General features: G+C 36.0%; 1 protein-coding gene across 3 annotated transcripts in view; it reads right to left on the reverse strand.

Annotated features, from left to right (window-relative positions):
• LOC144970864 (small cardioactive peptides-like) overlaps positions 1 to 15,638 on the reverse strand; it is a 79,845-nt gene that overhangs the window by 12,313 nt on the left and 51,894 nt on the right. For 2 of the 3 annotated variants that reach the window (XM_078910970.1, XM_078910971.1), the window contains exon 3: positions 3,432 to 3,464. In XM_078910970.1, the coding sequence (XP_078767096.1) occupies positions 3,432 to 3,464 (33 nt within the window). Of the gene's footprint in view, positions 1 to 980; positions 1,113 to 3,431; positions 3,465 to 15,638 lie in introns of all 3 variants that reach the window. The other variant, XM_078910968.1, reaches the window with a different exon arrangement.

Genomic DNA, 15,638 nt, shown 5'->3' on the forward strand with positions numbered 1-15,638 from the left:
TTTGACTTTTATACATTCTGATCACATTACATATGAAAATTTCTAGCCAGCATGAAGAATAAAAAGTACCAATTTTCTATGTTTAAACCACGCTGCTCGCCGTTGCTGGGCGACGTGACATCAGACTATTGAATCTAACTATCATTAAATTCTCTTGTGAAGATATTCACGTCAAAGCGTGCGCACTGGTTGTGGAACGGACTATAGTACTGTTTGGCCACGTAAGAGTCTATTTGGCCAATTTTTAAGTCGAAATTGGCCATGAGGAAGTCTGTCCATCTGGCAGTTCTTGGCTCATAACTCAGTTTTCGGATTGAAATGTTAAAAAATCATAAAATTATAAAGGAATTTACTAAGGAGGGTCCCGATAGCTTGGTTGGTACAGCATTCGCAAAGGGTCCGAGATCGATCCCGGGTTAAATCTGTTTTATTCCTGATCCCCCCCCTTCTTCATCCAGCAGTGATTGGGTAGCTGAGTCTGATAGATCTGGGTAGCAAGCATTTGTATTTTATCTGTTTCACAATTTAGAAACCGGGATAATATCCGGCTCCATTGGCCTAATGGTCCTGAAGGACAACTTTATTTAAGTGTCTAGCCTTGATTCTCATACGTTGATGAAAATCAAACATTATCTCTTTTTTACTCACATTAACCTACTTGACCCAGGAAAGAATAATTTAATGGGCCATGACTGTATTATTGTAGGAAGCTTGGATTGTACGAAATGAAAATTTGATTCCACGTGGCTTGGTTCTGAATAGCGAATGTTATCATTCTGCAGTGTAAAGACTGCTGAATTCCGATAATTGTGTTCAGTCAATGTGCAGTATTTTTCTTTTATTTATACGGCGTCTGAAAATTAAAAAAAAGTTAGTGGGTTAATTAGTTAGAAAATTAGATTGTTAGTTTGAAGATAAGACAAAGCATTTGTGCAAATATGGCGGACTTGAAAGAAAAGACGAGTGAAAAGAGAGGTAACCATTGATTCACTCTCGTCACGTTTCCTGGGCAAGATAAAATTTCCTGGAAAACCTCTTCGTCTTCTTGGAAAGATCATGTTCCAGGGCATCTCCTCACCCCTCTTATCACCATCCTCCTCTACAGTCACACCCTGTTGGTAAAAGATCAGCTTAGCACAGAGCTTAACTAATGTCATTTTACAGTCAAAATACTCATTGGTTATATGTACACTATAAGATAAGTAACGTCATTTTACAGTGAAATTAAGCTATAGCTTGATGATATGTGCCGAGTTCGACAAAAATCCTAATTCAATGAGAATCAGAAATCGTGATGTCACACCTTCCACTCTTCCCATTGAAAACTTGTTGGAAGTGTGTAACCAGTCGTCTGGAGGACTAACAATCAATAAGTTGTATATTGAATCATAAGGTGGAATAACTATTTTAGTAGCAGAATGCATAGGCAGATTTTTATGATTACGGAGCGTGAAAGAGCAAGAGTGAATGATCTTTATTGACGACTATGAAGCCAGAAGATAAGTTGCATTAGGCTTTTATCTAGTCCTTCAGACTGGTTTCATACATCCAAGAAGATTGGAACCAGTATTTTGACGTCACACTATTGTTCCCTATTACAAACAGCTCACACTTTAACAATACGTATCAAAGAGGATAAGTCATTTCACAGTCAGCTTGGGTTAGGTATTCCTATTTCGTTCAAGTTCATCGTCTTTATATGCAAAAGACGAATTACCCATCACTGCAGATTTTATACAACCATGTAGTGACTTTCTCCATTATTGTGTTATTGAGTTGAAAGATAAATGTTTTATAGTTGATCAAAATTGTTGTTGTTGGTAATATCTAGGATTTATGGTCGGAGAGTTTCCATTCTTTGATGGTTCTTGGGAAGAAACTGTTTTTATATGTGTTGGTTCTGTGTGTTGGAATTTGTCAGCTTATTGCTATTCTTGTGAATGTAAAGTGTTGTTTTCAGAAATACTGTGTCGAGTTACTGCTGTTTTGTTGAAATGTAGTGTTCTGTGGAGAAGTCGGAGGCGTTTTTCTTTCCGCCTACTCTCCAGTGTTTTCCACTGCAACAAATTTCAAGAATTCAGTAACGCATCCTGGTTCGCACAAGTAATTGTTGGTGACAAACCTCGAAGGTGTCCCTTGAACATGTTCGATTTTCTTTATTTGGCCTTGCTGATAATGATCCCACACTGTGCACGCGTATTCCAGTACGGGTCTGACCAAAGTATTGCATGCCTGTTCTTTCACCTTTGGGGGCATTGGTACAGGTTCCGCCTCAGGAAGCCAAGGGTGCGTTTTGCTTTTGCCACATATCTTATAGTTATGTTGGTCCCATTTCAGTGATTTGTTTAGTTGGATTCCCAAGCAGGGTATTGTGTCCATGTGTTTTAAGAACTTACCGCTTATTTGGTAGTCATAATTAATTGCTGTTTTTTGTTTGTTGTTGACATTACAAAGCATATCTTTGGGAAGAATTTCATCTGCCAGGTTTATGCCCATGATAGAAGGGAGTCAAGATCATTCTGTATTATTTCTCTGTCGTTCTGGGTTTCAATGACTCGAAATAAGAGGCTATTCATTGGCGAATAGTTTGAGCTTGGTAAGAGTTGTGCTGGCTTGTTTTCTAGTATTCCAGTTTTTTAATACACATAATAGATATAAAGCAAATGGATATAGAGGAAGAAGAGAATTTTTTAAAAACCAGAGGGATATCAAATTCTCCTTGAGTGAGAAAAGGAAAAGGGAGAAGCAAGAAAGAGAGGGAGAGAGAGAGAGAGAGAGAGAGAGAGAGAGAGAGAGAGAGAGCGAGAAAGAGAGACAAAGAGAGAGAGAGAGAGAGTATCTGTATGCGAGGAAAGAGATGGATTGATTGATATACAAATAAATTGATTGATAGCTAAACAAATGATAGACGGGTAGATGCATAGATATATAGATAGATAAATAGATAGTAATATAGATAATTAGGGACATATTTAGATATGCGGGTAAATAGATAAACATACAATCAGAGCGATAATTAGATATTTAAATGGATAGACAAATTGCTAAATAGAAAGATAGATAGAAAGAAAGATAGATACATATATATATATATATATATATATATATATATATATATATATATATATTTAGAGAGAGAGAGAGAGAGAGAGAGAGAGAGAGAGAAAGCGAGAGAGAGAGAGAGAGAGAGATAGATAGATTGATAGATAGGTAAAAAGATAGATAGATAGATAGATAGATAGATAGATAGATAGATAGATAGATAGATGGATAAATAGATATAATAGATGGATCGATATAATATATATATATATATGTATTATATATATATATATATATATACATATATATATATGTGTGTGTTTATATATATATATATATATATATATATATATATATATATTATATATATATATATATGCGATACTTACCGATCTTCCCATTCTTGGAAACGCCAAGTAGTTCTGTAGGAAGAATAAGAAAATGTGTGACGTAACCGATGACGTGAAGATGAAAGTGATGACGATGATGATGATGATGATGATGATGATGATGATGATGATGATGATGATGATGATGATGATGATGATGATGACGACGATGATGATGATGATGATGATGATGATGATGATGATGATGATGATGATGATGGTGGTGGTGGTGGTGGTGGCGGTGGTGGTGGTGGTATGGCAATGACGACGATGATAAGTCGGCGATTTTGATTATGATGATGATGATGATGATGATGATGATGATGGTGATGATGATGATGATGATGATGATGATGATGATGATGATGATGATGATGATGATGATGATGATGATGATGATGATGATGATAATGATGATAATTATGCGGATGATAATGATGACAATTATGCGGATGATGATGATGATGATGATAATAATGTGGATGATAATGATGATAATGATGTGGATGATAATGATGATAATGATGTGAATCTTCATCAACACTGAGCCAAAATGTATGAACATAGTCTGACCTAAGTACGTACCTATTTTTATCATGACACGCAATTCACGACAAAAATATATTAGCTAAAGCTTCCTCTCTATTACTGAATTTGTTTTAAGCTGAAAACTATCAATAGCCTCATAATATTTCGTTGAATGGGGAATGAACTACCAGGATTTCCTTGCTCACAAGAGTTACTAATCCCAATTACGAAAGCCCGTTTTCTTATTGTTACCTCCCTTGGTCGATTGAGCTGGACAAAGGGGGAATCATCCATTATTTATTATTAATCCTGTAGGGTTTGGATGTATATCCTTTTTTTTTTTTAATCTAGATATAAGGATTCAAACAACAAAAAAAGATGCAAGCATTCCCTTCTCTATAGACCTTACTCACCCGCCCCCCCCCTCCCCCACCCCCACCCCCACCACTACCCCCCCCCCCACACACACACATATACACACACACACACACACATACACACACACAAACACCCACGCCCGTACACAGCCACATAGATATGCAGACACAATCAAATGTAGTTCGGTTCTCAAACTTGCAGTTACTAAATAAAGAAGAAGAAGAAGAAGAAGAAGAAGAAGAAGAAGAAGAAGAAGAAGAAGAAGAAGAAGAAGAAGAAGAAGAAGAAGAAGAAGAAGAAGAAGAAGAAGAAGAAGAAGAAGAAGAAGAAGAAGAAGAAGAAGAAGAAAGAAGAAGAAGAAGATGAAAGATGATGATGATGATGATGATGATGATGATGATGATGATGATGATGATGATGATGATGATGATGATGATGATATATTGGCAAAACTTCTCGTTTCGATTAGAAAACTTTTACTTCATATCGATAGAATGATATGCAGCTCCTGGAATGCAGGGATTAAACTTTAGTTTTGTTACTTTTTTGTTGGCTTGAAATTAAACTCAGGGTAATGTTTGTTGTTGCACCAAATGCAAGCGTTAGGCTGCACTATAATTTACTTCTTGTTCCATTCAATGTAGGCGCCAAGCTGCACTTATATATGTCCGCGATGCTTGTTGCACTCAATGCAAGAGTCAAGATACACTATAATTTATGTCCTCGTTTCTAGACTAAAGTTGAATCTGTAACTGAAATTATAAGACAAGCTTAGCTAATCAATATTATTGAGAATGAATTTAGTTTCTCTTAAAGTATGAGAATTCTAAAACTATTTTTCTGATAATTTATGCTTTCAATTTACTCTACGGCGTCTTGTGCGGTGAAATGTGTTCTAGTGGAATGGCATTTGCCATCGGATCGGTAGGTCCCTGGATCGAGTCCCACTCTGACGGCGCAAAGTAGACTTTTGAGGAAAAAGGCTCTTTACTTGCAGTCTCATCGCAAACATATAAAATGAGTACCGGGCCGGTGAAATAGTTGTCTCTGTAGAAAAAAAATGCAATAACGCCTCTAAGCGTCCTACATGTTAAGTGTTGCTGCTGGCTTGGGACTCATTGTAAACGATTTGAGCATGTTTAGTGGATATTGTGGTATATAAAAGCTCAAGGTTTTTTTTTTAGTTCTACAAAATACCGATGTATCCGTTCGTCCATCCATCCATCCACCCACCCATCCATCGATTCATCCATACATCCATGTATCCATTACATACATCAATCAATCCATCTGTCCATCCGTCCACTAATCTATCCATCTATCCAGTCATTCATCCATCCCTTAATCCATACATTCATCCCACTTAGTAGAATCGTACTCTAAAAAGGTAATCTCAGTTCCACAATACCTAATAGTTCGTTTTCATAAACGTGTCCCACATTTGAATGTAGATAATGCATTTAGCAATTTTTAAGAATCAATCTCTTTCACCGCTTGTTATCACAAAAACATTCTATGAAGACTTTCTTTGTTAATAAAAAGGCTAGCATGGACCTGAACAGACTTCTTGTTTTATATTATGTTTCTTCTTTATTTTGTCTTCTCTTTTGCTTAGTTTTATTTGTTATTTATTAACAAAAAAATATTTCTTGTCTTGTTTTGTAACAAAGGAGGGGGAGGGGAGAGGGAGGGCCTTACATCGCCGGGGGCCTTTTTGACAAACGGAGAAAGGATTTCTCTCGGAGCAGGAAAATCGATACTCATTAAATTGATCTTTTGATTTTTCCTGATTACTTAAAACCCGTTTCTTAAACCATTTCACGCAAATCGAGTTCAAGTCAGTCTTGTCGGCATTATGGTATTAGGATGTTGTTAGTAATACAATTACTTACTTTCCAGTGTCGTCCTCATTGACGTTGGCTGCCCGCACTCTGCGATGACAAAGGTCTGCCCATTCCTCACATCAATCTGTTGACGGTATCAAACAGCTCTCTTCCATTCATGTCTGTCCATTCTATGATATTTTTATATAACTGGACCTTGGTCTTCCTTTTCCTCGTTTGCAATCCATTTTCCACTGTGCATAGGTTTCCTTCTTTTGATGACATTTAGTAGTTTTAGCGTGATCTCCAGCTCTTCAAGTATGCTGTTATTCGTTCTTCTTTCCATCCAGCTTACCCTCATCATCCTTCTGTAAAACCACATTTCAGCAGAGTTTATGCCTTTTACGGCTCTGTTCTTAAGGGTCTGTCTTCTGCGCAGTAGGTCATCACTGTCCACACCGATACTTTTACTAATTTTATTTTCAAATTTTGCCATGTGGATTTGTCTTTCCAGATGTTGTTTAGAGAGGTCATTCTGTTTTTCTCCATTGCAGTTCGGTTGTTTATATCCACCGAGCAGTCGCCATTTTCCGATTTAGTGGATAGCAATTACTGCCTGTCCCTTGTTTTCCCCCGCTGCATATGACAAGATGTTCTTCATGGTTGAAATGTCCACTGCCCCTCCATTGGAATTCACATAGACCTGCGATATTGATGCCTTGATGTTCGAGTTCTTTCGTAAGCAAATGGAGTTTTCCTTGTTCTAGTAACGTTCGGATATTCCATATGCCCATCGTGATGGTGCGTTTTTTTCCCGTTTGTTTTTGATTTTCGTTTTCATTCTCCATTCTCTCCTTTTCTATATTTCCGCTTTTGCATCCGTTCCAAATGAAGCCTCAACAGAACAGTTTGGCTCACTCGCATTGGAAGTCAACCTCCTTTGCAGGTTTAGGCTGAGTTCGTCATCTCCTGATGCCCTTCCTGTCTGGAAACTTCCTTCATCAGGAAATTTGACCCTGGCGGCTCTGGGGGGGGGGCGCTCGGTTGGGTTCTTTTATTCTTTTATTTGACATCTTCATGTGCAGGTTTTGTGACAAAGGAAAATGTCAGTGATTTGCTATTGCCTTCCACACGGTTATGTCCCCTTATCAATCCAGTCTTTCATGCTCCCCGGGCATAAAACGATGACTTTCCACCTCTCGCCTTTCAAGCTGTTGTCCTGATTCACGGATCTTCCGCCTTTTCCGCCGACATATATGTGTATACTTTGGAGGAGAGGCTTTCCTCGTTTTAATTTCGTCCACATAGTTTCGCCGACCAGCCAACGTCGTTGTCCGGAGGATGGCGGTGCCGTATACTAGCACACACCGGAGCCATATGTGAACTAGACATGAGAGGGGATACCAAATAGGATCCTGGCCATCCTGAAAGACGTGGCTGCCTCTCATCGTGAGGTACTAATCCTAACCAACTTCAGTCTAATCCCCAGTAATCCAATACCAATTGTAATAAAACATAGCACAATGAATGTTTGGTTATGGACTGCATTTAAAACACAAGTGGTTTCGATCTTTGTGAAGCATAATGTCTGCTCCCTGGTGTTGGACAACGGAGGAAGGAAGGAAGGAATGATGAGAAGGAGGAGGAGAAGAAGAAGAAGAAGAAGGAGGAGGAGTAGGAGGAAGAAGAGGGGAAGAAGAGGAGGAGGAGGGGGTAGGAAGAGGAAGAGAAGGTAGGAAAGGAGTAGGAAGAAGAAAGATGACGTTTGTCAACAATAAACAGAGTCATTTCCAAGGTGTATTATATCCTTCTTCATCAATCGAGGAAGAGAAGGTAGGAAAGGAGTAGGAAGAAGAAAGATGACGTTTGTCAACAATAAACAGAGTCATTTCCAAGGTGTATTATATCCTTCTTCATCAATCGCGTATCCTTGAACGGCATATTTTTTCCCTTCCCAATTTAACCAGTTTCCACAGCTTTCTTAATTGAAGAAAATAAGTTCTGTTCCATTTTAATTCCCCCTGAGACGACGTGTACAGGGCTGATTCATGACAAATCCGAAGACGCTTTACAAAACATAAGAGAACATCTTGTTCGAAATTAGCGGCATTTTATGAGACGGGCGAGAAGATTCATAATATAGATAGATGAACTGCACATGAAGTGTTTAAACAATTGGTAATTTGATTATGTATATTCAAATCATTCAGAGATAGATCTCTTGGCTTGTCTCCGATCGTCCAATGGATCCCGATTCTTATACAGTATGGGATTGATGAGGTTATTTGCCACCTACGTACATTGCACCATGATGGATTAGGCACGTTCGTGTTATTTTAGATGCCGTCTAGAAATCTAATAAAAATCTAAAAAAGAGTAATCATTACCGTTTCTTGAAAGTACACACCCACCCACACATCGACAGAGAGAGAGAGAGAGAGAGAGAGAGAGAGAGAGAGAGAGAGTCACACTCAAACACTTACACAGTAGACAAACTAGAGAGTCACACACAGTCATTTACACACTAAACACACAAACACACACACACATTAACACACAAATACACACACACACAGAGAAAAAAAAAGAGAGAGAGAGAGAGACAGAGAGAGAGACAGAGAGAGAGAGAGGGAGAGAGAGAGAGAGAGGGAGAGAGAGAGAGAGAGAGAGAGAGAGAGAGAGTTTAACTACTGGGTTTTGAGCTAATTATAAACAAATGTAATAATATACCCAAAGTTAGTCAATCTATCAATCAAATTGTATTAATATGTAAATGCATAAAAATGCCTTTTCTCTCTGTTTAAATATCAGACGCTTCCCTAAACAAATTATCATTAATCATTCATTCACGGAGATTCAAGATAAACGGGTGGAAGAAAATAATATGCACATTTTAATGCTGTAGCGCATTTTAAAACTATTATCATCCTTAATATTTACCATATGGAGAATAACATTCACCGAGAGAAGAAATACCGAGTCTAAGGGGGGTCCATTGGTTAATAATCCTGTTAAAACACCTTATTTTCATGTCTAGGAAAATTTATGAATTACTTATCCGTGGCTTGCACGTGTATGCACGTTGCCTATCATATGCCTCCACGACGATCTATCCTCTGCCTCTCTCATTCTACTCGGATTTTGTAGGGATGTTGCTTGTTGACAGCCTCAAACTAGTCAACAATGTCAACCTTTTTTTCATTCTATGTAGTCACTACTTGTTAAGCTTTCAATTTGCCCTCTTCGATATACATGGCCAAGAAAGCCGATTTCCCTATTTCTAATTATTTTCACAATCTGGATGGGTTTCTTTATTCTATGCAAAACTTCTTCGTTTGTTATTCTATATAACCATTTGATGTTTAGCAATCTTCCTCGAAACCACACTTCGAAAGCTTCTTGGCGATTTTGACATTCCTTGTCTAGAGTCCAGGCTTCACACGCTTACAGAGAGTCAAGAGAACATAAGATTGGATTACCTTAAGTTTCGTGTAAAACGTAATATCGGTGGCAGAGATGACTAGTCTAAGATTGTGAAAGGTGTTTTTAGCAATCGTAATTCTTAGTTTTATTTCTCCAAATTCTCTATCTAGCGTCGTTCGTGATTGTTGCATCGAGATGTTTAGACTTTTTAACTTGTTTGATGGGTTCTCCTTTGCTGGTGAGGTGAAAAGATAGATCATGGTTTTGTTTGTTTACGACAATGCGCGCGCACACATACACACACCATGCGCACTCTCACACGCACATGCATACATACATCCATACATACATACATCCATCCATACATACATTCATACATACATACATACATACATACATACATACATACATACATACATACATACATACATACATACATACATACATACATACATACATACATACATACACATAGACTCAAAAGATGAAGTGAGTAGCAAAGTGCCAGAAGACAATAGAGAATATTTCTTTTCGCGGCGGTGATGGGGGTTTAAACCCGCGACCTTACTGGTACGACAACTCCGCCTGGCCGGGGAGAGCGTGACTCTACCGTATGATCTATCCACGATCCCAAAAAAGATCGTCTCTAACTCCTGGTCATTATTAGATCCCTCACTACCCGACTACTAGAGATCGCGGGTCCATACAGCCTCAGCGAAGTTAGTTGGCCAGCAGTTAAGCTTAATAGCCAATATTCTCAACACAAACATATAACATAGAAACAATTGAGACATTGAGTCAGCTCCGGCATTTGGGGTGAATCTTTAATTCAGAAAAGTGAGTGGAGCAGTCACTTATGTTGATAACAACAAGAGATGAAGTGCTGGTACGACAACTCTCTCCTGGCAAGGCGGAGTTGTCGTACCACTAAGGTCGCGGGTTCAAACCCGCATCACCGCCGCGAAAATTTTTATTCTCTATTTTCTTCTGGCACTTTCCTACTCACTTCATCTCTTCTTGTTATCAACATAAGTGCCTGATCCACTCACTTTTCTTAAATGCATAGACTCGCTCGGAGAAATGCAAAACAATCACACTACACCTTATTCATATCACAGATGACGATAGAACATCAACAGTTATTACATATAGTATTCCACAAAGGCAAGTTTTATTGGGGAGAGTAAGAAGTGGGGAGTGGGGGGGGGGGGGGGGGTGGGGGGTGGAGGGAAGAACTCAGAGACATAGTCAAGATAGAGAAAATAACAGTGGCACCTCCAAGACAGAGCTATTCAGACATTATTCCCAATAATCATAATGTACAAATAGTGCAGCTGGTGAATAAAACCTTCCTACATCAATAAAAAAGACTTGAATGAAACAAACCCATTAATTTCATATTTCTTTAATCAATAACAGATGTTTATATAAGAACTGTGGCTACTTGATATTATATATATATATATATATATATATATATATATATATATATATATAATATATATATATATATATATATATATATATATATATATATATATACGTTCCTGTACTATAATTAGTATAACTTCTTCACTCCTTTACCATATTCGTGGGAATTGTAATGAGAAAACTCTAGAATTGGTGTGGTTAGGTAAAGTGTTTCTTGGTCAGCGGGGAGTCCAGGATATAATTACGACATTGATTACATTGTGTAACTGGTCTACATTCATCACCGACGATAGCCTTGGCATCTCATAGACTGCTGGATATTCCCAGTGAAATTTGATACCCCACCCCTACACTTGTTACATATTTGTTGACCTGGATTAACATTAGGGCAACAGTACAAGTGTGAATAAATATAAATAATAATAAACTGCAACTTTTGATTGTGGTTGTAGGGATTCCAGAAACATTTGATTAAAAAGATAAAGTGAAAATGTGATCCTACTTTGCTGTCTTCCTGAGAAAGAATTATACTGATGGTATCTAAAATATTGAGTCCACTGTCTGGAGGGGATTTCAATCTATAACATGAGTGAAGATTTTTAATATGTAAGATAGTTGCCACTTGGCTATGCCATTATTTATCAGACCAATTAGACTACTCGCTTCACTGACTGCATGCAGGCATGTGTCATATCAGAGCGCAGGTAAAGAGATAGAGAGTAGTGACTTTTGACCTTGCGTCTCAACTAAGTGATCCGATGGTAAACCACTCTGGTTAATATATTATTATAATTTCATTGATCTATGGACATTTTGCCATTGGAAAAATATGTGCTAGACCGACTATATAATATAGATAGAGAGTTCTGATGTTATATTGTGCCCTCAAAATCATGTCCGTTGAATATATGCCACCCACGTGATAAATATGGTATTTTATGTGAGAATGAAAGAATTATAGAACTTGAGTTTATAGTCAATATTATCTGAAATAGAAAATTTAATTGCTTGTAAAGTTGAAGGTACAAAACTATCATACCCTAACCTTTGGAGAAAAGCCAACTTTACTATTGATGCTATGCTTTTACTTAAAAATCTCATAACAATGCCAGCCGGATATTCCCTACCAACACACAAAACTATTTGTAACCTTAAACGTTTATGTTTAGAACGAAGTTGACGTCACTCAGGTCTTTGTTATTGTTTTTTGCCACCCATGTATGCCAAGAGCACACTATATGTATTCTGGTTAATAAAATTTAGTGAGAACTACTCATAAGAATGGCTGACTAAAAACAATAACAAAAAGCTGAGTGACTTCAATTTCGTTCTATCTATAGCATAATTTATTAAAAATTGTGCCCTTCCGTCACGACATCATAAGATATCGTCGCATAGGCATTCCACGAAGGAATATAGATAATTCATCAAACAAGAAGTCTGATGTCAACAGGTTTCACCCATGTTGTCCAAGTGAGCAAATGTGGGGGTTGATATTCTTGTCCAAGGAAAAAAAAACGAGTGCCTGAAACGGGACTCGAACCCGGAACATTCCGGGTCACAGTGCAATGCCTTAACATCTATAGCATAATAGAAAAATATTATTATGACGTTCCCTGTTTTCCTTTATAAAAATATAGCAGTTCAAGATTATTTTCTCCTACACACGCCCCGTTTTACTAAAATAGATTTTGACGCTTAATTATGATATCCTGATCTCAATAATAATTTTTAATGTCGAATGGTTAAGTCCCAAAATCAATCATCTAATCTTTAAAAAAAAACCAACAGGGTTGGTTGGGGGTTAACAATGTTCCATACACCCCATGTTAAATGTTTGCCAGTAAGCACGGACTTATTGGCAAATGTAAAAATTATAAAACTATTTTTACATATTATTATAGGAGTAACATGTGAACTTTTTTTCTTCTTCAAATTTAGGGTAATTCTATTGCCTGTTGACTCAAATGGTTATTTAAAATATCTGCCTGGGCATGATGATCGGTCTTTGGTTTGACTTTACCTTGGGAATCACCATCGGCCACCCCATTGCCAGATTCATTTGCGCGCATTTTGAAACTTTATTACCGGACCGATTTTACCGTTGATGGCTCAAAAGATTCATCTCGCTCTATGTTCATTTACACAATATTGTGGTACACTAAAATAATCGAGATAGATGAGTGTCTGTTCGTAATAAGCTTTATTTCTCTGCCAAATTTGCGGATTTTCCACTAGTTGTAAACAAAAAAAACATTTTGATAAGAAATAATATAGGTGAGGTCTATGGGAGGTCTATGGATGGGGTATGGTGATAGAATTCATCTACTCTTGCATTTGAAATTTCGAATTCGTTCCCAATGCTGGCATCCAAGAATCTTATACTCACATTCTTTAATGAAGTCATTTACGATTAGATCTAGTTTAATTCAAATTTTATAAGCTACGCTTCAAATTCAATTTCAAATAGCCCCAACACAATAACGTTTTGAGACAATTGAGCACCTTTTAGTAGTAATAATAATGATAATAATAATAATAATAATAATAATAATAATAATAATAATAATAATAATAATAAATAATGATGATGATGATAATAATAATAATAATAATAATAATAATAATAATAATAATAATAATAATAATAATAATAATAATAATAATAATAATAATAAAGAGCATAATACCAAAGACCATATCACTAATAAAAATGAAAAAGTAGAGCAAGTAGTAGAATACAAATATCTTGGAGTAACCATGGACAACAAATAACACTTATATTGATAGTAAAATTAATCAAAGAATGTACTTTTTGCGGCAATTGTACCAACTTAACATTGACAAAACACTTTGTACGTTATTATAATTATTATATAGATCTGTAGTAGAATGGGGTTTTCGTTTTTTATATTACCGCTTGGGGTGGAAATTGTCTCAGCTCAGCAAAAGCACACGTTGACAGGACTATTAGAAGAGCTAACAAACTTACCACAGGACATGTCTTTTAATGATTTATATACAAAATGCTGCTAAAGACAAATTGGAAATGTTTTAGACAATCCAACTCATCCTCAAAATCATCAAATAACCAAGTCGAGCAGACGTGACCGATTGTTATCAATCCGAGCAAAAAGTGAAAGACACCTACGATCCATTTTACCTTACAGTTGCAAAATTTTAATGAGGAAAATAACTTATAAATCTTGGTCTACGTCTGCTTTAACTTTGTATCTTCTTCTTTAAAATTACTCCATAGGTACAATTTTTAGACATCAATTTATAAAATCGCTTATTAGATACAACTTTACAATTACCTATTTAATCTATTTGTGTCATGTAATTTACTATGTAATTTGTCTCAGCCAATTTACAATATTGTTATACTGTATCTAATTCTTAGCTTTTTACTGATTTCTTTTTCTTATATGATGACATCATTATACACTTGACTAGATAACTATATCTTTACAATTATATAATCTGTACGTCCCTTGAAATGTATACCATGTAATTATTCTTACAGCTTACAGTATTATTACACTATACCTATTACCAAGTTTTACTTTACCACAGTTATATTTATATTTATGTATGCATCATTATCGGCATTTTATACGTCTATACAAAAATTCCCGTTTTGGATGAATAAAATACATTGATATTATTATTATTATTATTATTATTATTATTATTATTATTATTATTATTATTATTATTATTATATTATTATTTTTATTATTATTATTATTATTATTATTATTATTATTATTATTGTTAGTATTATTATTATTATATTATTATTATTATTATTATTATTTATTATTATTATTATTATTATTATTATTATTATTATTTATTTATTTATTTATTTATTTATTTATTTATTTTATTTATTCAACTTATTCGGATATTGTACAACAGACGTGGCAAAGAAAAGAGATGGATTAAAGTATTGACATTAAAAATACACAGAAATCAGATTTAAAATACCTCAAAATAAATTAAATAAGAATGTATCTAATACATGCAATTTAGTGAATATTAGTATTATTAGTATTATAAATATAAAGCCATTATCTTCCCCCCTCCCCGGCCTCCGCCCCGCCAAACAGCACCAGTACTAAATCATTTTGAGTCAGAAACCTATTTTATCTACAATGGCTACACAAGTAACTATAAATGGAGAAGCCATTACACTATATTTCCCCCCAAATGCACGGATAAGGGATTAAGGACTCATTAGGGTGGGTTTACTGTCCAGTAGACGGACGGACCACAAGGCCAGTCGTTTTGATGTCTTCAATAAACTGAATTGTTGGTTTAGGACATGAGCCTATGGTACAGAATATCTTCGCCTAGATAGTCCTACTATAACAGAATACTTTTTTAAAAGAAAAGCTCTGACGAGAAAACGTTTCTCTCAAATATCGAATAGCAATAGTCAAATTGAATAGAAGCTTCAATATTATGATTAACAGTGGCAGATGTAATGGACGTTACGGGTTTCCCCTTTGTCAACAAAATACGACGACTCATATGATCTGTTTTCGTGATTTAGATTGAAGCTTCTATTTGACTATTGTTATTTTTTTTTTTCGAGCTTCAAACAGCGATATTTGCA

The sequence above is a fragment of the Berghia stephanieae genome, chromosome 4 (genome assembly GCF_034508935.2).
Source record: "Berghia stephanieae isolate SIO BIC M18660-M18661 chromosome 4, UCSD_Bste_1.3, whole genome shotgun sequence".
Taxonomy (NCBI): domain Eukaryota; kingdom Metazoa; phylum Mollusca; class Gastropoda; order Nudibranchia; family Aeolidiidae; genus Berghia; species Berghia stephanieae.